The 25,366-nt window shown below is 39.7% G+C and overlaps 1 protein-coding gene across 3 annotated transcripts in view; it reads left to right on the top strand.

The window, feature by feature from the left end:
• Nucleotides 1-24,845, top strand: part of map2k5 (mitogen-activated protein kinase kinase 5) — a 65,329-nt gene extending 40,484 nt beyond the window's left edge. For 2 of the 3 annotated variants that reach the window (XM_080884523.1, XM_080884522.1), the window contains one exon: nt 21,438-24,845. In XM_080884523.1, coding sequence (XP_080740649.1) covers nt 21,438-21,548 — 111 coding nt within the window. In that variant the 3' untranslated portion in view covers nt 21,549-24,845. Of the gene's footprint in view, nt 1-789; nt 852-1,790; nt 1,837-21,437 lie in introns of all 3 variants that reach the window. The other variant, XM_080884521.1, reaches the window with a different exon arrangement.
• Nucleotides 24,846-25,366: the final 521 nt, after the last annotated feature.

Below are 25,366 nucleotides of genomic sequence, written 5' to 3'. Positions count from 1 at the left end.
TGGTAGACAAAACATTTCTGCTAAAACCTTAGACCGTAACTAGTCCCCTCGCCAGAATTTCAGGAGAGAAATAGAAAAAAAAAATCCAATCTTATTTCTAAACTCAGACTGCAAGCATTAAGTGTGTGAATATTTTCTGCGTCACACATTGTTAGAGAATAACAATAGCACAATAAAATCAAGGTTGATCTCTGTGTCAGCAGTGCTTTTCAAAAAATGGGGCACGTCATCAAAGTGTAAAATATGTGTTGAGTTGAACCAAAGTTCAGTTTCCTGATGCTATTGTATATAGTTTTTATTTAAGTTCAATTCAACTTGGATTGTCTTTTAACGTCACAAATGTTTAAAACATTGTGAAGTGTAGGGCACGAACCTTCTGAGGTCGGGGGCTTGCCAGTAAAAGTTTGGTAATAAATACAGAGCAGTGTGACATCATCACCCCGAGTTTGATTACTGTTTTTTACATATTTCAAAAATGAAAAAAAATAACCTCACAAAACAAAACTTTAATCTAGCCAATGTTTCTGTGGGTACGTGTCATCACTTGGTTGATGTGTAATCGTCAGTCATAACACAAGTCACATTTCAGGATTTTAAAAATTTCCTTTGACAATTTTCAACTTTCATCTCCAGCCTTAAATTTGGTCAGTTTTTTCTTGCTTTAGTAATTTCAGCCAACCTTGACTATGACAACCCTCGTCTTAGTTTTAATGTATCCCTGCTGATGTGAGGTAAATGTTCGGGTTTTTTTTCTCCAGTAGGTCAAAAACTGTCCTCCTCTTTTTACAGGATCCTCCAGTTCTTCCTGTCAGCCAGTTTAGCGAAAAGTTTGTTCACTTCATCACTCAATGGTGAGTTATTTGTTTAAATGACCCGTTTATAGAAATTGAAGCACTAGATTAATTATTTAAATAAAAGAGAAACTTTATGTGTATTCAACAGCTATTGACTGTGTAGTCCTTTAATTTGTAAATTTGGTTTGTACGATCTTTAAATGTTTGTCGTGGTCAAATATCGAAGGACTTTTTGTTTCATTCAGATTACTGTAGATGAATATGAAGTATAATGGTATAATAGCGTAATGGAAATAAACTGCATTAGTGTTAATGCGTTGTGGTTGAAATAGCTATTAGCTCTGTTCTCCTGTGTGTTTGAATAGAAAGCTTTTCTTTATTTATGAGGAGTGATTGATTTATCTAATGCGTGAGGACACAGAAAACGTTTACCCTGCATTTGCTTGTGATTAATTTGCCTCTTGTAACCTTTACAGTTAGACAAACATCTACATACACACCCTAACCACATGTGTATATGTGTGTGTTCAGCACTCACAAGCTGATTATACCAGCTGCTGTTTGTCCCCGATGGGTGTTGCATTTACTTAAACAGGGCATTTCTCTCTCAGGACCGAGGTACTCCGCCCTGCCTGCGTTCAGTGGTGGTACTATCCTCTCCCAATCTGTTCCTGGATGTTCATAATGCTTTCAAAGCGATGCTTTAACAAGTTACCTGACTGCACACCTCACAGTATGAAGGACGCTTGCAAAAAAACACACAATACTCCCCATATCTGTCTGAAAGAAATGTACTGGGTTGTAAGGGAATTAAACTCTTGCTTTTAATTTCTGTAGAGCGAAGAGTTTAGTTTCAAGCCTCCCTCCTTTTTTAATATTCGTTTATAAATAAAATTAGGCATGAATTGTAAGTTAGAACTAAAAACCATCTCTTGGGCACTTAGAAACTCAGTTTTAATAGTGTCTGGCTTTAAGCTGTTGTATTTCTCTTTTCAGCATGAGGCGGAACCCCAAGGAGCGACCTGCACCCAATAACCTCATGGTAAATTAAACCAAACCTCCTATTGAACACTTCCAAGGACTTCAAAAATATAGGTTTTGAATAAATGTGTACAGAGAATGATCATATTCATGCATTCCAATAAAAATTCAATTAAAGATAATTTTATTATCTTTGTAGCTTTTGGAATATGCAGTTGTATTTTCCGCAGTGATTGAGGTGTTTCAGGTCAAGGAACCTCCAACTTGGCATTGATGTGTGGAAACGGCAGTAATGAACTTTTTGCTTCGGATAAACAGTGTCAGAAAGAGGTCAGCCAGAAACCTTGAGGAAGGATTGAGACCTACTCCAGGAATAATTCATTCATTTCACTCCACTGGAGTCAGCATGAATAAATCAGGCTGTTGTTCAAGAGTCACATCATTCAGGTTCAAAATCAAGTTTTAAATTTGACCAGCTGACAAAAGAAACTAAGTGTGCGTGCGTGTGTGTGCGCGCGCATAAATCATTAGGACTCCAACACCTTGTAGAATTATCAGCTCAACCATTTTCCAAAATTAAAAACAAATCACTTGGTCAGTTTCACATGTTTTTATAAATTAAATTTTTCTTTCAGTCATCTACATGTACACTTACCATTTTCTGCAATATTATCGCTGCTCATTCAGGCTACATTAGGACACAGATCCCGTTGGGGTTTCATAAGGCAGGCATCCGGCATGAAAATGTGCTAAATTGAAGACTTTGAGCTACCCACTTATGAATAAGGGAGTAGGTAAAGGTAACTTTTTTTCTGGCTGCTTAACTTGCCTTTGGCACATTGTAGCTAATATTTTTACTCTAAAATGTTGAAATTTCCTGAATTCTTTTAGAAATAATTGACATAATCCAGGAATCAAGCTTGGCGGTGAATAACAGCAGCAACAAATTAGTTAATGGCATTTAAATTTAATGCTGAAAGGGCAGTGACCCTGCTGTAGTATATAAATAAGGGACAGGCATACAAGCCAAGTCAAATGGCTCCTTCCATTTGTGAACCTGACGATTGTCTTTAGTTCTAGCATCAGCACACAAAACTGTCAGTTTGTAAAGACTGCCTTTTAAGAGTTTTAACACTCGGGGTTTTCTGTGTGCTCGGATCAAGGACACTGACAGTTATGTCCCGAGAGAGGTGAGGCCTAAAGGTTTGTGTTGTGGGGATGGTGAGCTGGAGAGGGTAAATGCAGAGCTGCTAACAGATTGCATGTTCTCAGTCTCACACTAGAAAGAAGGAATATTGGGAAGTGTTTGCTGTACAGGGACTTCATGCTTCCATCCAAAAATGAAGCTCAACTTGATGTTTTTGTGATCTTCTGCTCAGAACATTTTGTTATGTGAACCAAACTTTTATGGTTTTTCTGGCGCAAAGGCAGATGTATTTGTATGTTTTTGATTTATTTTTTCTCTTTACCTGAATGCATAGTTGGCTCATCCTTTGATATGTCATTTCTCATTCACATAAGGAAGATTATAAGTATTTTACAGTCTTTGTGGTTTTCTGACAGGGGTTGCATTAAATATCAGATTCTTGTCAGACATTACCTTTACGTTACTTTACAACCTGCTTGGCTGAACACTCGGTTTTCATTCGCTACAGGGCGTCCGTTAATCTTTGATAAAAAGACGCCTACTGAAGGTGTAGTCGCAGGTTTGACTGTCAAAGTGTAGTTAATTTGACTAGTGTGATCGCTGTGTCTTGCCCAGGTGCGATTAATTGAGTCATGTTTTCCAAGCGTGCCTTTCAATTGTCGGACAGCGTGAGCACAGGCTAGCAGTGGAGCGGGGAGGCGGGTCAGTCGTGCTCGGAGACGCTGCAAGGCGCCCATCGCTCTCTATGAGTACACCCTCAGTAGCTGTTAGTGAAACTGTCTCTTGCTGGCTCAGTCATTAAGTGGATAAGTGTAGCAATAGCAACACAATGCTGGAATTAAAGAGCCAGTTCCTTTGTATATTTTCCTTTTTAATATTTTCAGTTTACCTCAGTTTACCTGTTGTATTTTTCTGTGTAATAATTAAACTAGTCAAAGTATAATAATGTTTTGCTTGGTGAGGGGGGGTTTGATTTGGGCCATTAAGAATGAACTGGAGCTCCAAGGAAGATGCCCTGTGTCTGTATTCTTTACTGTTTAGAGGAAAAACTAAACGGCTCTTTGTTCAGTCGTGTATTTATACATGCGGCGTGTCTTTAAGAAAAATATTATTTGTTTCCTAGTTTAACGAGATTCTCTCCACCCGTGAGGTTGAAGTGCTTTTCTGATTTTTAATTTCAGTTTTTTCTTTTTAATATTTTGCTTTTCAGCAATAACACATTTTTCTATTTTATGATTTCCTTTCTCGGTCACTTTTTTTCCCCATCCTGTGTTTTTTTTGGAGGTGGTGGTTGTAACTCACTTTCATCCCTTTTCCCATCAGTGTTTCTTTTTTGTCACTCCTCCTATATTCCTACTGTGCCCCACTTCTTTCATATTCATACTGTGATCCTTGTGCTCTTTTTCAAATTTTCACAGTTCTCCGTTTTCTATATTTGTCTCGCTCCATCCCACTCATCTTTCCTTTACCTATATTTTGTCCTCCTGTAGGCCTTCTTTCTGTGCCCATGATGAACTGAGATATAAGGTCATGGTTGCCTGCCTTTGTGACACCAGCCTGCTGATTGTCTTTCTCTTTTCTCTTCTTTAGTCCCTTTTTCCTCCCCACCTCTCATGCTGCCTCTCCATTCCCCAAGCCTCCTGAGTGCATTAAAACTCTTTGCCTATTCTATCTGTATGTTAATGCACCCAGCCATCGGTCCCCCCTTTCTCTTTTCTCTGCTCCACTATTTACTCTCACTTCTTATCTGTGGAAGGTAATGCAGGAAATGCACACAATAGTGTAGACACTGAACAAATAATGTTTTGTGACCATACAAAGTGACATAGTAGCTCCAGTTTGCTCATCAGGTTTCAGCATGTGGTTTCTCTAATCACTGGTGTAGCTTTTACTGACATTATTGTCACTGGGATTTTATCCTATTAGATGTTCTTAAAAAGGCTGCCGTTTGATTGTGTGCCTGCTCGTAGGTTACATCCCTGAAGCTCGGGTTATGTCTGTTATATACTTGACGCTTTGCGCATGAAACTGTCTTCTTCTATTAGGCAGCTTTATCATTGCACAGTGTAAGAAAAAAGCTTTTTAAATGGTTCATGCTATGATCCCAACGTGACCAAAGGAAGCGCAGTGTTTTGATTACACTACCAAAGAAAAAAGGCGAAGTTAACAGAAGCTAATGGGAACAGAAGTAGTATAAGTGTGTCCTTCATTTTTATTATTATCTGGTGAACCGTAGGGCATGTTTTAAACATCAATCCAATTAATCACTGGTCACTTTGTGTTCGACTGCTCATTAATGCAAGTATCTAATCAGCCAACCACTCTGCAGAAACTCATGCATTCAGACATGTAGACATAGAGCTGGGCGATAGAACGATAACGATATGTATCGCGATATAACTTTTACTCGATAGAGAAATTAAGCTATCGCGATAGACCTCGCCGCTCTTGTCCTCTTAAAAAAAAAAAAAAAAAAAAAGGTCAGCCGATCCAAATTCAGTAGCGCAGAGCCGAACCAATCACAGCCGCAGCGTCACGTCGCGTGACTTGTTACGTACAGCACAAGTGCCAAGCCGCACGTGTGTTTGTTTGGGAAGCAGCCAGCGGGTAATGGAGCCAGCGCATAATGGAGGAAATGAGTGTGCCGACTAGAAAAATCAACCGAGCGTGACCGAAGAGAAAACAGATGATGGTTCCAATGCCGGAGAGATTGTCGAACGGAAGAGCCATAGAAGTTCCGTAGTGTGAAGGTATTTCGGCTATTTCAAGTCTGACAAAAAACAGAGTAGCGTGCACTGTAAATTGTGCCGAAAGCAAGTCTGGAAATACAATAAACTGGTGCATGCGTCACACTGTGCGCCACGTTATTGTTTCGGTGAAATGAATTTCTACAATACTGTTAATTCTACTCTCTGCAGTGTTTAAATGCTTACATATACACACAGTTACTGTCCCTCCACACATACGACTCGGTTCTGCTTCTATGCCCCAGCTTTGTTTACTTTTTCCCACCGAGGCTTCTAGACTTCTGATTGGCCAACATTTCTGCACGGTTAGGAATCTAGCGCCACCTGCTGCTTTGGCATGTTCATAGCAGCGTTTTCTTTCATTTCTCCCTTTATGTGTGGACGGGATTATTTTTTTAAAACGAAAACGGAAAATCTCCGTTTTCAAAAATACCCGTGTACGTGTGGACGTAGCCTCAGTCTCTGACTGGAAGCGCTAATTCGTCATTCGGCTTTTGTCAGACTAAAGTAACTGTTAACACTGTTTGAAAAGCTCAGCTATACAACAAGGAGAGATTGAGAATTTCCTTTTAGTTCTCAGTTTACTTGATATTGACAAAAGTTAGTCAGTTTTGTCTGTTCTTCTGTAAAACAAACTAAGATTTATTTTTAGAATTAATATTTTGTTTCTAAGTGGAATTGACAATTTAGTCTGTTTCGTTTGTTCTATTTTGAAACTTAAACGCTTTAGCGGCTGCCTTTTGTGTAGTTTGCAATATTTGCCTTTATTTATCTGAAAAAGTCTCATGTTCCTTAAGTACATCTACCCTGTTGAACTTATTATGGGAAATAAATATTTAAAAACAAGCTGCTGATTATTTCACATTTTACTTGTGAGCAACGGCACATTTAAATCTTACAAATATAGTTATTTGGCTTATATCGTGATAGATATCGTTATCGCCTGAAATGAAAAAAACATATCGTGATATGAAAAAATCTCATATTGCCCAGCTCTATGTAGACATGGTCAAGGCGACCCGCTAAAGTTCAAACTGAGCATCAGAATCGTGTAGATGGTAAATGGACTCGTTCTTATATAGCGCTTCTCTACTCTGCTTGAGGACTCAAAGCGCTTCATATAGCGTGCCTCATTCACCCATTCACATCCACTCATACAACCACTTTTTTTTCCAGCATGTAAGTGCTTTCTATCTAATATTCACACACGCTCATTCTCTGATGAAAGGATCAGAGATCTTGCCAAAGGATACTTAGCATGCAGACTGAATACTGGATAACTGCTCTACTGTCCATCACAATGGGCAAGAAACTTGTTTTTAAGTGACCTGGCTGGTAGTGCCAGACAGGATCGTCTGCATATTCTGGAAATCTGCTGGGATTTTCAGCACTTCCTTCTCAAGATTTAGAGATGGCAGTATTTAGACTAAGGTTTGAAAAACATAAAGCATCCAGTAAGCTACAGTTCTCTGGGTAAAAATGCTTCATTGATGTCAGAGAAGAATGGCCAGCGTGCTTCAAGCTGATAGGCTACAACAACTTAAATATCCATTTGTTTCAAAGGCATGCAGAAGAACATAAACAATAAACACATGAAACTTTGAAGCAGATAAGCTACAGTAATAGAATACTGTACCAGGAGACACGTTAGCTAAGAACAGGAAACTGAGGATATAATTCACCAAAATTAGTCAATAAAAGATTGGAAAACTGTTGCCTGGTTTGGCAACAGTCTCACTTTCTGTTGCTATGTTAGTATGGTAGGACTTGGCTTGAACAACATAAAAGCATAGCGCCAACCTGCCTTGTATCAACGGTTCAGGCTGGCATGTCAGTATGGACCAAAATCTGTGAGGAATGTTTCCATTACCTTGTTGGATCTATGCTGTGAACAATTAAAGCAGCTCTGAAGTTAAAACTGGGTCCAACCCAACACTAGCAAAGTGTAACTAATGTAGTGCCCGGTGGGTGTATGTTGAACAATAAGATAAATACTAAACAATATCAGTCTACCCAGTGACATCAGTGGGTTGTAATTTGATACATTTATTTATTAATTAAGACTAATGGACTTGATTTAATAAACTCGGGCTGAGGAATCTTTGTTCTTTAGTTAGAAAATCACACGATGAGCCATCAGAGAGGCAAGTGTGTGTGTTTTTTCTGTCCTCATACTGATGCATCTTTCATTGTGGACACCCAACCCTGTCGTCATAAGCTGAGTCAGTTAAGGAGACTTTCCATTGGCTCGCTCCCAGGACTTTGGCTGCCGGTATTTGGTGATGACCTGTGCCGGTCTGGGGTTTCTTGCTTTTGGTTCTGGCCTGGCTATTAAGCTGTGGAGCAAGAAAGAGTTGGTGAGGGTTTTAAGCATTTGCTTATTTCTGGGATTTACATGGACACAATATCATCATGCGTATCTGTTTCCTTGTTTTATGTGGTTAATTTGTGCATATGAGTGAAGAAAAACTAGAGCGATGATCCGGACAACCTTATGTTGTTTTTTCGGGATTTGATGGACATTTCATTTCTCCCTCCCCCTTCTCCCACTCCTTCGTTGTCCCTCGTTCCCCAGCCAGCAGCCTTCACGCAGCCTTTTAGCACCCTTGTCAAAGCAGTCCTCCTATTCTGCTTCTCTATTCATAGATGCACACACACACACGCACACAAATTTCATAGCCCCCTTTCAACCCCAGAGACACCAGATGAGCCCCTCAATTTTTTTCACAAAGAAAACCCCCTCTTGTCTCTGACCATCCTCAAATCTGGTTTGAACTTACACACACACACACTCACATACACACTCACACAGAACCACAAACGCACCACAAAGACAGGAAGACACTAAATAAACTACGTTAAAATCACAGTTTGACCATTTGAATCAAAAACAGTGGATGTTTGTGATTTACTGTGACTAATTAATGGTAATCTGCCTACATCTACTTTGCTTTTTAGGTCCACTTCCCTCGGTTTTCTCATTGATTTCACTCTATTTTAACTCAGGTTAGACAGCTGGGAAAATGTGTTAACTGTAGTTGCATGCCTTGCACTTATCATGTGTGTTAAAACTTTGGAAACAGTTTTATCCTCCGAGGAATTGGCCTGTTAATGTTTACATTGTTGCATGTGCAAAAAGGATTTTCACATGCCCGCTTGTGTATCAAAGCACCTCTTTTGAGACCATGCCACCAGTGTCTCCTCCTCCCTAAACTTTTCTGTCTCCACCTTCCCCTCCAAATGTTTTCGCATTTCCCCCTTGGGTGTTCACTGATGTAAACTCCATTTACACATACTCGGACTACAGTGCTTCAACTCAAGTCATTCAGACGTCAGCCAAGTCATTTTAAATGGTGGCTGAAGTCAGAGTAACATATAAATCAATATTTGGAGCTTGTATAATAAAAACAAAACATTATCCTTTTTAATATAACATTTCCTGATTTGACCTTTTTGTTTAGGTGTAAAAATAAGTTAGATAATAGTGAATGCTATTGTTTAACTTAATTGAAAGTTAAATGGACGTTTGTATCATTGATGTGAGGATTAGAGAGCAAGCTATCAGTTCAAAATGTAAAGTTAGTCATTCTTCATTCTTTTTCTCCCTTTTCAATATATCCCAGAATACTTCAAACGTTCTGGGAAAGTAATAGATTTTTCCCCTCATTTTCTCCAGTAGTGGACATTTATACTTTATATATATATATATATATATATATATATATATATATATATATATATATATATATATATATATATATATATATATATATATATATATACTGAACAAAAATATAAACGCAACACTTTTGTTTTTGCTCCCATTCCCCATGGGATGGACGTAGAGACCTAGAATTCATTCCAGATACACAATATAACCATCCCTCCCAAACAGTGGTCACAAATCAGTCCAAATGTGTGGTAGTGGGCACATCTGCTATATTGAGATAATCCATCCCACCTCACAGGTGTGCCACATCAGGATGCTGATCTGACATCATGAGTAGTGCACAGGTGTACCTCAGACTGCCCACAACAAAAGGCCACCCTGGAATGTGCAGTTTTGTCTCACAGCAAAATGCCACAGATGCCACAAGCAATGAGGGAGCGTGCAATTGGCATGCTGACAGAAGGAATGTCAACCAGATCTGTCGCCCGTGCATTGAATGTTCATTTCTCAACCATAAGCCGTCTCCACAGGCGTTTCAGAGAATGTGGCAGCACATCCAACCGGCCTCACAACCGCAGACCTCGTGTAACCACACCAGCCCAGGACCTCCACATCCAGCAGGTTCACCTCCAAGATCGTCTGAGACCAGCCACCCAGACAGCTGCTGGAACAATTGGTTTGCACAACCAAACAATTTCTGCACAAACTGTCAGAAACCGTCTCAGGGACGCTCAACTGCATGCCCGTCGTCCTCATTGGGGTCTTGACCTGACTCCAGCTCGTCGCCGTAACAGACTTGTGTGGGCAAATGCTCACATTCGATGGCGTCTGGCACGTTGGAGAGGTGTGCGCTTCACGGATGAATCATGGTTCACATTGTTCAGGGCAGATGGCAGCTGAGAATGTCCCAGTTCTTGCATGGCCAGCATACTCACCGGACATGTCACCCATTGAGCATGTTCGGGATGTGCTTGACCGGCGTATACGACAGCGTGTACCAGTTCCCACGAATATCCAACAACCTCGCACAGCCATTGAAGTGGAGTGGACCAACATTCCACAGGCCACAATTGACAATCTGATAGACTCCATGCGACGATGTGTTGCACTGCATGAGGCAAATGGTGGTCACACCAGATACTGACCGGTTCTGGGTCCCCAGACCCCCAATAGCGCAAAAAACTGCACATTCCAGGGTGACCTTTTGTTGTGGGCAGTCTGAGGTACACCTGTGCACTACTCATGATGTCAGATCAGCATCCTGATGTGGCACACCTGTGAGGTGGGATGGATTATCTCAATATAGCAGATGTGTCCACTACCACACATTTGGACTGATTTGTGACCACTGTTTGGGAGGGATGGTTATATTGTGTATCTGGAATGAATTTTAGGTCTCTACGTCCATCCCATGGGGAATGGGAGCAAAAACAAAAGTGTTGCGTTTATATTTTTGTTCAGTGTGTATGTGTGTGTGTGTGTGTGTGTGTGTGTGTGTGTGTGTATGTATATATATATAAGGGGTGCAACGATACACAAAATTCACGGTTCGGTTCGGTTCGATACTTTGGTGTCACGGTTCGATATTTTTTCGATATAAAAAAATGTTCATGCATTTTTAATTTGTCATTTATTAAAATTATAAATATATATTTTAACTCAAAAGTACAGTTTTTAAATTTAACCCTAACCCTTGTGCGTGTTTTTTATTTTGACAGCGAATGCGCACCTGCGGACCACTTATGTGCAGCCCTGGTTATTTAGCTCGTCATATCGCAGCCACAGAGATTCTTTTGTCCATGAAACCATAAAGCTGCACTTTCTTTTTGCCTTATAGTCTGATTTGTCATAACTTTTCCGTTTTGTGGTAAGCTTTTCTTTGGCTGTCACTTCTTCACCCTGACCTGTCTTATTTGGCTCAGCAGAACTGAAATGCTTTTACACATGCACTCACATAAGCTCAGCGATTCTCTGCGCGATCAACCTCTCACATGTTTAAGCTTGCTGCGGGAGATTTCACTTGTCATGTTTGCATAGTAAGCTAACGATTAATAAGACGATGTCAGAGGAATTGGTGCACAAATTATCATCACTCACAGATCAGTGCTGTCGCTCTCTATACACAGTTCACACGATTGCAAAGTGAAAGCAAAAAACAAGCGCAAATTCAAACGCGACTTCAATATGTCACATATTGACAGTGGCTCACCGATGCCAATGACATAATTACCCAGCTACATTTCCGAAAGAATGCAAAAGCATTGACATATATTTTTCCTACAATAGCCCGACGGGCAGGGAAGAGATAGATTTTGGTAGCCCGACTGAAAAAATCGCTAGCTCCGGGACGTCGGGCTAGCGATATTGCAAGCCCTGTATCTGATTGAGGAATCACATCATCTTTGGAAAAGAGAGTTTATTACAGAGAAATGGCTCTTTCCAAAATAAAAGCTATACTATCCGCTTCTTCTGGGCTATATTCTCAGCAGCATAAGGAGAATCATGTGCTAACAGCTGTCTAAATGACTCGGCTAAAGTTAGTAGCATGCTTGTTGTTTTTGTCTTTGCACTAGGATGATGTCGGCGTAAATGTGCAGTCATATTCGTTGTGTTCCCACTAGTGCTTTCAGGTTAATCTCGTTGAAATGACCTTAACGCCACAACACGGCAAATCTCCGTTAACGAGCTACCGCGGATCGCTCCGTGCATGGGGCTAGACGGCCAACACCTTAACGAGCTAACTGCGCTAACACACTAGTTCACACCAATGTAATTGAGCATTGCATGGCACATCCAACATACTGTTTTACTTTAGTCCATGACTCGCTTACCTTCAGGGTCATACGTCACATGAAAACCAAAATAATTCCAAACGCCAGATCTGAATGAGGTTCAATTTGCTTGTTGCAAGGGGAGCTTAACTTCTGTCTCGCTAGCTTGCCCTGCGCTCTTCCTTCTGACGATGCTGTCTGTGTGGAGCACTCAGTGGATCTGCGCTCGACAGTGCAGCCTAGGCGGAGTAGTCGAACGCAGATTCACTGAGCGCTCCACACAGACAGCATCGTCAGAAGGAAAATTGATAAAATAAATTACAAATGTTGTATTGTTCGATACATATGCGTACCGAACCGAAAGCACTGTATCGAACGGTTCAATATCGATACGAATATCGTTGCACCCCTAATAAATATATATATATATATATATATATATATATATATATATATATATATATATATAATGTCTCATAATCCAGTTTATTCATGAAAGTACCTGTGCTTTATTATAACATGTTGATTTGTACTGGACTCTTATTATTAGATTGTATGAGAAATATCCTAGAGAGACCACTCTGGTTTGTAAGTCATAGTACTTCATTTCCCATGCACCTTCAGTTGTATCTGCCTGTTGTACTTAACGGCACTAACGGGTTACTAGCTCTGAGTGTGAATCCTGGCTACTGATTTGGTTACTTAGTTGGAAACTCAGACATGAGACTGACACTGTCACTCTTTTTTTTTTTTTTTTTTTTTTTTAAACATTATTTGGTGGATATTTGAAGAACAGCAGGTTCTCTTGACAGTAACATTAAATATGTATATTATTGTGTTTTGAGGTCACATGCCACTGTAACAGTGTAGCTTTCTCTGGGAACTAAAATTGGTGCACACATGCCCACACACTGGCCATTCATACACTCACCCAGGCAGTTTCCAAAGGGAGCTAGTGATTAGCATGCAAATCTGTAAAGTCCCAGTTATTCTACCTACCTCTTTACCCTTCTCTCTTACTCACTCACACACACACACACACACACACACACACACACACACACACACACACACACACAGTGTTTTTTCCAACACTATTCTAATGAGGTGATGACCAGTCTCTTGTTATAATTGCCTCAAACTCCTTTTAATTTCTTCTGAGCGTATTAATCATACATTGAGTTATTTAAAATCGCATAAATTAATCTTAGATTAAACAGACCCTTCAAAGGCTTCAAACAATTAAAGAGTTAGGTAGTATTTCCCCTGGGTGTAGGCCATTTCTTTTTGAGCGGAGCAGTTGCAGGTGATTATCCCAGTTTGATATGGCCAGACGGTGATTAATGCAACTTTTAAATGAGTCCTTCCCCCAGCTCACCTCTGTCCATGCTCTGCTACAGCAGAAAGTCAGACACCTTCAGTGACCTGACTAAGAAGCACTTGTTCACTCTGTGTTTAGAAACTCTTCCCTCACAGGTTTCATACTTCGTTTAAGCTGCAGAGTTTTAATTATTAGACAGCCGTGTAGAAGTGCACCAGACCAAGTGCACGTGCAGTACATTCAAAATGACATATGCCAGATTGATATAACGGTCATTAGGTTAATGTAGGGTTTGTTTATTTTCTTAGGCATGTGAGCAGTCTGGCAATAAACATTTTGTCTCCAAAAATATTATATTGAACTTCTTGAAGTCTTGTGCTTTATTTTTACTTCTGCTCACAGCTCATAGATATGCTGCATGTGACAAAGAACTCACTAAAGGCTTTTTAATTAGACTATCTGCTGTGGTTCCTATTGGTTCAGATCCTTTAAATTTGATTGGAGGGGTCTAGTCACTCAAAAATGCTATTATATTTATTTAGGCTGCCTCTGATGATCTCAAGTGCCAGTGACTTAATTTTGATGCTTTAGGCCTAAGATAATGAGAAATATCTCATAATAGACTGAGCACTTCAGCATTTAAACAATGCTACTGCATGTAATATTCAATACTGAACAATAACTTAAGTCTTTTTCAAGGAAGCAATTTTTGTTCAGTTTCCATAAAAGCCTCATTTTTATAGATTTAATACGACTGGGGAGAACATAAGGTTTAAGGCCTGGGCAAGTTTGAAACCACAATGTAAAACTGTGGAGGACAAAAAACAAAAACCATGTATCATTTATCCGGCTCCTAATTTTGTAAATTCTGCACTCAGCTTTGGAGTCTCCAGTGTCATTGAAATGCAACCAGATGCTGCTCGTTTTACATTTTCGCTTTTTCATTTGTTCACTTTTTCCTGACACGCTTGCATTTAAATCGCAATTGCCTGACTCAAACGTATCCGCAGGCAGGATATAATTGTATCCAGCCAGCAGGCTGTACGTTTGACTCCCCTGCTTTACAGTGTGAAGTGTACTCGGAGTACTTATTTTTTGGATTATTGCTGTTTTTAAATATAATAAAGCCAACGAGTATGTTGGTACAGTGGTTAACGTTGTTCCCTCACCGGAAGAAGGTTCTAGACTATATGGGCAAAAGTTCTGGTCCACATACAAATCATACCTACGGTAACGGCTCAGCCATAGAGACCCATGCTATGAAGCTCCTGCTGCACAGTATTTGTGCTGATGTTAATGCCAAGCATTTCTGACTTTAACACACTATGTGCCTCAGCACCCTGCAACATGCTTTGTGCTACATGATGTGCCACTTTGTGTCTGAGTTGCTGTGGTTCCTAAATACTTCCATTTTGCAATAACGCAACATACAGCCGATCATGGGATGTCTAACGGAAAAAAATTCACAAATTGATTTGCAGCGACTTTCTATTACAGTAAACACACTCAAATTCAGTAAGCTCTTCAAAACAAGACTTCTTATTTTCAAAGGATGCAATCAAGCACCCAACCATATCTGCCTGTTTGATTTTATACACCTGTGGCAATGGGACTGAAAACACCTGAAATATAAGGTTAAGAGGTGTGGTCCAATACTCTTATCCATGATGGATCCTGCTGCAGGGCTGGGGCCTGTCTGTGTGAAGTTTGCATGTTCTTGCTTTGTCTTTGTGGTTTCAGTTCAATTCAGTGTTATTTATACAGCACCAAAACACAACAACAGTCGCCTCAAGGAGCTTTATATTGTAAGTTAGACTCTACAATAATACAACAGAGAAAATCCCAAAAATCATATGACCCCCTTTTGAGAAACGCTTTGGCAACAGTGGGAAGGAAAAACTTCCTTTTAACAGGAAGAAACCTACAGCAGAACCAGGCTCAGGGAGGGGCGGCCATCTGCTGGTTGGGGTGAGGGGAAGTAGACGGGACAGAAGACATGCCATGGAAGGGAGCTTGAGATTGATAACAAGTACGATTCAATGCAGAGAGGTCTATTAACACAAGAGTGATAAAGGTGACTGAAGAAGAAACACCTCAATGCGTCATGGGATTCCCACAGTAACCTACGTCTATTGCAGCATAACTAAGGGAGGATTCAGGGTCACCTGATCCAGCCCTAACTATATGCTTTAGCAAAAAGGAAAGTTTTAAGTTGTCTCCCAAATCCAAACTGGAAGCTGGTTCCATATAAGAGGGGCCTGAAAGCTGAAGGGTCTGCCTCCCGTTCTACTTTAAAATACTCTAGGAACCACATGTAAGCCCGCAGTCCAAGAGCGACGTGGGATTTACATGGACACAGGAAGCCAATGAAGGAAAGCCAGTACAGGAGAAATATGCTCTCTCTTTCTAGTCCCTGTCAGTACTCTTTCTGCAGCATTTTGGATGAACTGAAGGCTTTTCAGGGAGTTTTTAGGACATACTGATTATAACAAATCACAGTACTCCAGCGTAGCAGTAATAAATGCATGACTAGTTTGTCAGCGTCAATCTGAGACAGAATATTTCAAATTTTAGAGATATTGTGCAAATGGAAGAAAGCAGTCCTACATATTTGTTTAATATGTGGATTGAAGAACATATCCTGGTCAAAAATGACTCCAATATTTCTCACAGTGTTACTGGAGGCCAAGGTAATGATCCAAGAATCTGGTTAGATATCATATTTCTGAGATTTTTAGGGCCGAGTACAATAACCTCAGTTTTATCTGAATTAAGAAGCAGAAAGTTAGTGGCCATCCAGGTCTTTATGTCTTTAAGACATTCCTGCAGTTTAACTAATTGGTGTGTGTTATCTGGCTGCAAGGATAGATAAAGTTGGGTGTCATCTGCATAGCAGTGAAAATGTATGCTATGTCTTCTGATGATGCTGCCTAAGGGGAGCATGTATAATGTAAACAGAATTGGTCCTAGCACTGAACCCTGTGGAACTCCATAATTAACCTTATTGTGTGAAGAGGACTCTCCATTTACATGCACAAATTGGGCTCTATTAGATAGATTCAAACCATTACAGTGCAGTACCTGTAATGCCTACAGTATGCTCTAATTGCTCTAATAATAAAAATATTATGGTTTACAGCATAGGTGTCAAACTCTGGCCCGCAGCCTAATTACATTTGGCCCGCAAAGCCATACCAAATTACTATTAGAGCTGGCCTACTGGTAGTATACAGGCAATATATATAATGTTTAGTATTAAGCTTTGCTTGTTCCATATTCAGTTTTTCAGCAAAACGTGTTTGAGTCCATAAGAAGAGATTCGTTCTTATATCTGGAGGAAGATTTTTTTTTTTTTTCAATAAATATTAATGTTAGCCCGCAACTTTGTTCCAGTTTTGAATTTTGGCCCACTGTGTATTTGAGTTTGACACCCCTGGTTTACAGTATTGAACGCTGCCTAAGGTCTAGCAGGACAAGCACAGAGATGAGTCCACTGTCAGAGGCCATGAGAAGATCATTTGTAACCTTCACTCAAGCTGTTTCTGTGCTGTGATGAGCTCCGAAACCTGACTGAAACTCTTCAAATAAACCATTCCTCTGCAGATGATCTGTTGTCTGTTTTACAACTACTCTTTCAAGGATTTTTGATATGAAAGGAAGGTTGGAGATAGGTCTATAATTAGCTAAGACCGCTGGGTCAAGAGATGACTTTTTAAGTAACACCAGCTTGGAAGACAGTGGTACATGGCCAATTATTATAGATCAGAAGAAGAAATTTTATTTAAAAGCGCCTTTCAAGAAACCCAAAGACAGTAAATAGTAGAATAAGACACATCGTAGAACAATGATAAAACAAAGAACAATTTAAAAAAAAACACAAGATAAAATAAACAAACAATGAGTTCACAGATTGTTCAGTTCACAGGTTGATCATATTTAAGATTGAAGGATTAATTAATGGCAGGATTTCTTTGAGCAGTCTTGTAGGAATGGGGTGTAAAAGACACGTTGATGGTTTGGAGGACGTCATTACTGAAGTTAACTCCGAAAGATCAATTGGAGAAAAAGATTCTAAATAAATATCAGTGGTACTGCATGTACCATAATGTTAGAATGAATGGCTTTTTGTCAGCCTGGCTACAGCGCTGAAGAGAAACCTATGGTTGTTCTTATTTTCTTCAATTAATGAGGAATACAAAGATGTTCTAGCTTTACAGAGGTTTTTTTTTTTTTTTTTTATCAAGCAGCAAATTAATTTTCCAGGCTAAATGATGATCTTCTAAATTTGTGATACGCCATTTCCTCTCCTGCTTAAGCGTTATCTGTTTCAAGTACTTCCTATTTGAAGGTCTCTTTTTAACAGGAGCTACAGTATCGAGAGTCATATGTAATAAAGAAGTAGAATTTTTAACAAGATAATCGACTTCTATGGGAGTAGCGTTCAGGTAGCTGGTCTGCTCCTTATTCTAAATTTAAACGTTTTCAGGAAAGCATCAGATTCTCACTAGGTGCCCAGTTCAAAGACATGTATGTTAGGTTAATTGGTGTAGGTGTGAATGTGGGAGTTCGTGGTTGTCTGTCTCTGTGTGTGTTAGCCCAGTGTTGGGCGGATGACCTGATCAGGACATTTGTCAGCTGTTTTTTTGTGTAGGATTAAATATTCAGATTTAGGTTCAAACTTGACCATGGAAACAGTTTACTCGCTCTCCTTGAACTTTTGATGTTTAGTTTTATTTTCTGGACTTCCTGTGATGTCTTGTATACACTGTTCAGTTCTTTTTTCCTCATTTTAATCATAATTCATCTATTTCTTGGGTGTGATGGGATGTGATGACAGAAAAGAGGCTAAAAGAGCACTGTGAGAAGTACCTTCATCGAGGTCAAATTCCAGCAGATGTCTCTGGCCTTTAGGGTTAATTTCTAGAGTGGAGGTTGGAGCCTGATTTTAAAAACATTACTCAGGACTTCCTTCTTTATTTCTGTATCACTCCCTCTCTACTGAGGGAAGGAAGAATGATTGATGAGATGGGTATTCAGCACATAGGGGCACCCAGGAGCGTCCACTCCGCCCGTCTCATACTGACACACACACACACACGCACGCTTACAATGATATGAGAGTAATTAACCTCAGACTGTGTTAACCCCAGCTGGCCATTAGAAGGACAACAGGATTGATGGGACTCCCCCCTAGTCTTTAACAATCTCTACATTTTGTGCATGATTAAAACACACTGCAAAGTGTTTCCATTTTCTTTGAAGTGTTCACAAAGGAAACCGCAGCGAGCAGAGAAAGCAGAAAAGTCAAAAATCAAACAAATCCTGATACTGTCTTTTTTTTAAGTTATCACTTTATTCCCCCTCGGTGTGATTTTTATTTTTATGAACATAATTGTCACACATTTCCCCGTGTAACCACAAATAGACAAGAAGGCTCTCAGGAGGAAAAAAGTGGACCAGCCTGTCCTACTTTATCACTAATCTTATATTGTCTGCACCAGTTTGGGTGTTGCTGGCGGGTATTAAAGACCCCAGAAGAAACAGCTGACAACAACATTACTCACCTTGGAGTCACTTTCTGCCTCCAATTTGAATCACACTAGTCATGTTCTTTTCATATTGACAAGATTTGCATTTTGCTTTTGACCTGCAGCCCTGCAGATCAAGGAAATATAAATGTTAAAGTTTTATTTTTAAAAAAAAATGTTCAGGTTGGCAAAGAAGGTAGAACTCACCTTGATGTTTTAAGGTCAAAATTAATAAGTGGCAGATTAAAATAAAATCACTGTAGCTGGCAATGTGTTCTGTTTATGTAACATTTTACGTAGATTTGGATACAAAGTTTGTGGGTTTGTGATGGTCACAAAGTGCAGTTAAGGACTCAATAACACAACCATAGAGACTCGTTGGCAACCACTTAGCAGCTCCTGGTCACTAGTGAAAGGTGTGTATTCACTGTTTCTTGGATCTGAGATTGGTCACAGATCGGGGTGCTGCAAACCAGTTGTGGGATTCATACTTTTCTCTAGCAACCAAAGGTTGCTAAGGGGATTGCTGACTGGGCTCTAGATGTGCATGACTTGAGAATGCAGGTTTATCCCTCTTGGTTGGTGATTGCCAGATTGGTGCCAGTAGGCCTCTGAGTCTGTGGGACTGATGCTTGAGGCAGACTGGGTCATGTTTTCCTGTGTAGGTATTTATGCTAGAAATCCAATTTGACTTGATGTTGGCCACAGAGACAGGTGGAGATCAATCCTGTTTAATTTCCTCATATATGAATGGGCAGAAGTCTCTTGTCAGCCCTTAGAAACATAGATGAAAGCATCATAGTTGCATTAACTCTTCAACCCTGTAAAGACTGTTGAGATTAACCCTTGAAGCTCTTCTGAATTTGAATTTGAACTTCTAAATTGGTTTCTGTCATATTTCAGGCCTGTTTATTGAACAAAATGACTTGGTTTCCATCAGAAGTTAGTGAGTGTGGTCTCTGCCTATGCAGTTACTCTTGGAAACCCGGAAACTATTCGAATGTTCATCAAATCGTGCCTTTATTGATATATACAGTACTCAGGGCATCAGATGTGGTCTTTATGGGGGAAGGATTGAAAGGTGAATAGATGTTTATACAGACAACATGCTGCTAACATGGCTGAAATCAAACTCTTCAGTAGTGGTACTATATTTAAGTGACGTTAAATATATCTTTTTTTTCTGTTGTTTTGTGTTAATCATTGGCTGATATACGTTATTGTCTCCTGTTATCCCAGATTCATTGACGTAGCTCCGTGAAAAAAAGCTGAGCGTGTGTCTTTGTTTTTTTGCTGAGATTGATCTTCTTACTTTGAACTCCTCCAAACGGCGTGCAACACTGACAGCTTCTTGTTGTTCACGACGGAAATCACTGAGATCAGTGTTGACAAGTTCATTTAAACCGGCCGGCCAGAGCGCTGTTTACCTAATTGGACATCTAGACACTCAAATAAAATTCCTGGTTAGTCCGAGTTGATTTGTCTCATTTGCAGCCTCCTCCCCTCTCACCTCTTGACCCTCTGTGACCTCTGCAACCTCTGGTCCACAGTCCTCCAGATGAGTCTGGTTACTGGGACCGCTGACATGTGACATCTCTGTTTAAGTCCTGCAGCAGTAACAAGTGAATGGTGCTGGAGTCTGACGGCTCGATGGGCTACAGGGTCGTGTTGGTGGGTTTCCCGAAGCACAAGAAGGCTTCAGAATTAGTCTTTTTTTTTTTTTTTTTTTTTTTGGAAAATGTGTTCAGAAGGAGCGTTCATGATTGGGCTGTGTTTCTGCCATGGCTGTCTTTTATTACAAAGCTCATCCCACATCCCGTTATGACTCACGTAGCTCATTAAACTTAAAAGATATTTGTTTGAAATGCTCTGACAAGCCATTACTTAAACGTTCTGTCTTTAAAACCAAATCTGTTGGACATTAATATTTAAGAGGGTTTTATGATGTTCCCGTTTAAGTTGTTTGCATTTTATCATTTTGTGAATCATGACTCAGATGCAAGTAGCTGCTACACCGTACACTTCGCATAAAGATGTAATAATGTTTGTGGCTCCAATCTGTTTGATAATAAAATAATATTGTAGAATGGGTGGAAACATTTGAGTTTTCTTTTCTTTTTTTTATGAGAAAGCTCATTACTTGTGTTTTTACAGCCACTTTAGTTCATTTTTTACCACATAGCAGTTATTATGAAGGTCATATATGTTGTATTTATTTTTATGTTTGTTAAAAAAGTGAAAAGTATGATTTACGATATAATCCAGTAAATTTTGTTGCAAAAAAAAAGTAAATTATTACTAGAACCTTAATTTAATTGTCTCATTTTGATTCCCAGCAGCCTTTATTTACTTACAAATACCTTTTTATTTTTTAAAATTTAACTTTGAGTCTTTAAATGTGCTCGCTTTGTTCTCCACAACCTTTTCTTAGATATTCTAAATAGAATCATTAAGCGCTTGTGTTTTTCCTTCATACAGGATCATCCCTTCATCGTACAGTATAACGATGGAAATGCGGAGGTGGTGTCGATGTGGGTGTGCCGCTGTCTGGAGGAGAGGCGAGCTCAGCTGGCTCAGGGACGCATGTGACTTCTTCCTGTCGGCAAACTGTGGTGGACCCGAACGTTTGATCCCAAACACACATCAAAGGATTCAGGGTCAAATACGTCCACGCACACTGGACAAGTACCTTATTATGAATGGACCGAAATCACTAGATGTTACTTTATCTGAACGATTCTTGATGTAACAGACACCCAGGAGCGCGCTCGCGTCCTTTAAACTGAATATTAATCTCTGCATCGACGGGTCTGCACCTGGAGATCCTTTCCATTTCAAGGGAATCCCAAAAAGCAGTGACCATTAAAGTCGCCTGATTTTAAAGCATCAGAGACGAAAAGAAACTTCAAAGCACAAGACTCGGGCGCGGGCAGAGTTACGCTCTGCGTCGATGATGGCATCCCAAATAGCCGTCTTGTGCTTTGCTGTTGACAGCCCTCCCATGAATGTTAAGGTTTTTTGCCTGTGAGTAACTACCCATCTGTGTGCCTATTTTTCCAGTGCTATAATTTCTTACCTCAGCAAACTTGATTTGTCACTGCAATATCAAGACACCCCACCCCTACCCCCGAAAATGTACTTACTTTTAGCTCCTGGAGTTGAACATCTGCATAGAGTTTTTCCTGAACTGGTGAGGCTGAGTGTTATCTGCTATATTCTAGAAGCCATTAAGACTGAAGGAAAATGCAGCTAAAAGCATAATCTCCCCTTATAAAGCACCACTGTTTAAAATGCTCTTTTAGTCACATTGTGACCACTAAGTTACTTTAGAATAAAATGTCATGTATTATTCAGAATTAGACATTTCACTGGGTTGCCTAAGAGATCGCTTTATTTTGCTGTAAAGGGAAAATGTTAATGCAGTGTACTTGACACCAAAGACAATATAGACGGTGAATTATATTGATTTTTCATGAATGAGGCAAATGTAAGAGGCCGAGTGACTAAAATGAATTGTTTCAGAAAGGTTTTTATGAAATGTGTAATGCTTAAGTGCAATTAACCTGCATTGCTTCCCCGTATTCACAGTGAACGTAGCTTACAGTGGCGCAACCTGCACAGCGTGTGAATCGATGGAAACAAATGCAATGGGAAAAAACAAGCAAAACATGAGCCAGTGGTTAATTTTTTTATCAGTTCAACGCGGTTTCATCCTTTAAGTTGTAAATCAACAACCTTTATGAATGATCAGAAACTGAAAGTACATGTTTACTGAAGCGTCACAGATGGGTAATCGTGTTGTTCTTAATGTGGGAAATGCTGAAGGTTGCTGTGTTATTTAGTTTTGATCTGTTTGCACTTCATGTCAAAAATGGACAAACAATTAGCGACCGCAAAGCTCCGAACAGGCTGCTTACCTGTGCGTGGCATTCACGAATCCTCCTTTTTATTTCAGCACCCACGTTAGAGCAGCTGCACAGCCTGCATGAGACCTGCGTCTGATTGAACCTCCTCGTGTAACAAAATTAGGCTAATACTGCTCTTTCTCACTCATGGCGTTTGTGTCCACAGCACAAACGCTGTGGACATGCACAGTTTAAGGTTTGAGTCCATCATGTGGAGATAAGAGTAGCTGAGGTCAATCACAACAAGTCCAAGTACAACAGGTTTTTAAACCCATGTGACTGATGATTTTGTAAGTTTGGTGAAAATGTGCAGAAATCCATACTGGTGCATTTAAACTACAATTTAATTAATATTCATATTTGAGTATTTCTCACACACAAAAAGAATGAAAAAGCTAGAGATGGCACGATACCACTTTTTTATGTCCGATATCTGTCGATACCGATATAAATCCGATATAGCATATTTTATAATCAATAAAACGTTTTTTTTTTTTTATATCTTGCTGCATTTTAAGTTAAACTCACCGTGGGAATGCTTTACAAACACTCAGAGATGCTTGCTTTACTTCTCTGGGATACCTTTCTCGGAGATTAAATGCCGGTTTGGAAGCACATAGCGAGGCTCCAAATGCTCAACCAGACCGCCTCCAGGTCTCGCACGCCACAGCCGCTCTATCACGTGACGCATATTCCTCCGACGTGCTACGGTTATGAGCTGGGTTACGCCATGTCGCAAGTTTTGTGAGGTGCTTTTGTGATAGTTAATGGACCGGATTACATTTTTTATTTCTCTCCAATATCTGATCCAGTAATTTAGGTCAGTATCGGACCGATACGTAATATGGGATCAGTCCATCTCTAGAAAAAACCAAAAATGTCTTGAAATACAGTGTAAGCTATGTACTCCATGCTTTCGGTACAGTCGCTGTACCGCAGCCGATGTTCCAGCTGTGAACATCAGACAAACACTGGACGTTTATGGAGTGGAAGTTGTGATTGCGCTCTCTTCTGATTCCCTTGAATTTTGTGTGGTCACACCTTAAATTATGTTTAATATCAGTTTAAATGATCTGGTATGAAAAACATGACATCACAGTGTGGTTTTTATTATTATTATGTTACAGCAGGTAAATCTTTTTTTAAGACATTTTTCTGCCTTTATTAAATGGAAACAGTTGAGACAGAACAGTTGAGGAATGATATGAAACAGCTGCGGTCAGAGTACTGCTCAGTTATTTTGTCACCATCATGAACTTCACGAGTCCTCCCACCATAAATCATTTATTGCCACTATTTGCCTGAAAAGCCTGCAAAAGGAAGTCCAACCTTTTACAAGTTTATTGTTGTTGTTATTGATGTTGGTTTTTTGTCTAGCTTAGTTTTTTAGAAGGAATGTCTGTGCAAGATGCCATTTATTTTCCTAAAGTCCTCACCACTCTTGTAAGTGGTGAAAAGTATAATATGAAGATGTTCCAGTTGCTGAAATGTCATCAATGGAGATTCTTCAATGGTTTCACAAGGAGTAGTATATGTTCTCTGCATTATAGTCTGTTTTTAAATCAGCACTTAATACTGTACATTGGTGGGACATCCACGTGATACTAGGCTGCCCTGTTGCTCATGAACATTGTTGTGGCATTTCTTGCAAAGCAAATGAAACCATGAAGATGGCAACATTTCATATTTCTGAACAGATGTGCACTGTGATGATTCAGAAATGGTCTCACAGACTTTTAAGCAAGAATATGTCATAAATTAAGAAGAAGGGAAAAAAAAGCTCCTCTCTCGCTCCGTTTCTCTTGTTTCCTCCTAAACTTCAGAACATAAAGTCAGTGATGAGCCCAGCAGAGACACTCGTGCTGTGATGTTGCTGTCTGACTATGGCCTTTCTGTAATTATCCATGTTGGCACATATTCCAGCCATAATAAATAAAATGTATTTAAACGGTAACTTGGCTACATGAGACTTTTTATTTGCACTTGACATTTGACTGTTGAAGGCTGCTGCTTCTCAGTCAGGGTTCTATTTTGAAGGAAAAACGAGGTGCATCAGTTTAAAGGTGTAGTTCTGTGTACTTTGATGATTTAACGCTTTAATATAAATATCCTTCTGACTTTTATCCAGCAATTATTTTTGGCAGCTTGTTTTTTTTTTTGGTTTTTTACTTTTCTGTTTCTGTGGAGGAATTGTAGATCTTTTCAAGTCTGGCTATGAAATATGAACGAACAAGCTGATCATAAAGTTAATTTGTGCAGCTAAAAAGCTACAGCAGTGGTCCATCTTCATGATGTGTGAAACATTAAGTACACTGAGTGTCTCTTGTTGAATTTAAGCAAACACCTCAACACATACCTTTACAAAGGCTGCAAGACTGTTTCATCACGCTACCGTCACCTGGTTGGACAACATGGCACAATGAAAATTAGTGCGACTGCATGCAATGAGCATCTCAGGGACTAGGCCTGCAATCACTCGCAGTCTGTTGTTGTCTACAAAGC

Source organism: Rhamphochromis sp. 'chilingali' (genome assembly GCF_963969265.1).
Source record: "Rhamphochromis sp. 'chilingali' genome assembly, chromosome: 6".
NCBI lineage: Eukaryota > Metazoa > Chordata > Actinopteri > Cichliformes > Cichlidae > Rhamphochromis > Rhamphochromis sp. 'chilingali'.
This window is presented reverse-complemented; position numbering and strand designations above follow the sequence as displayed.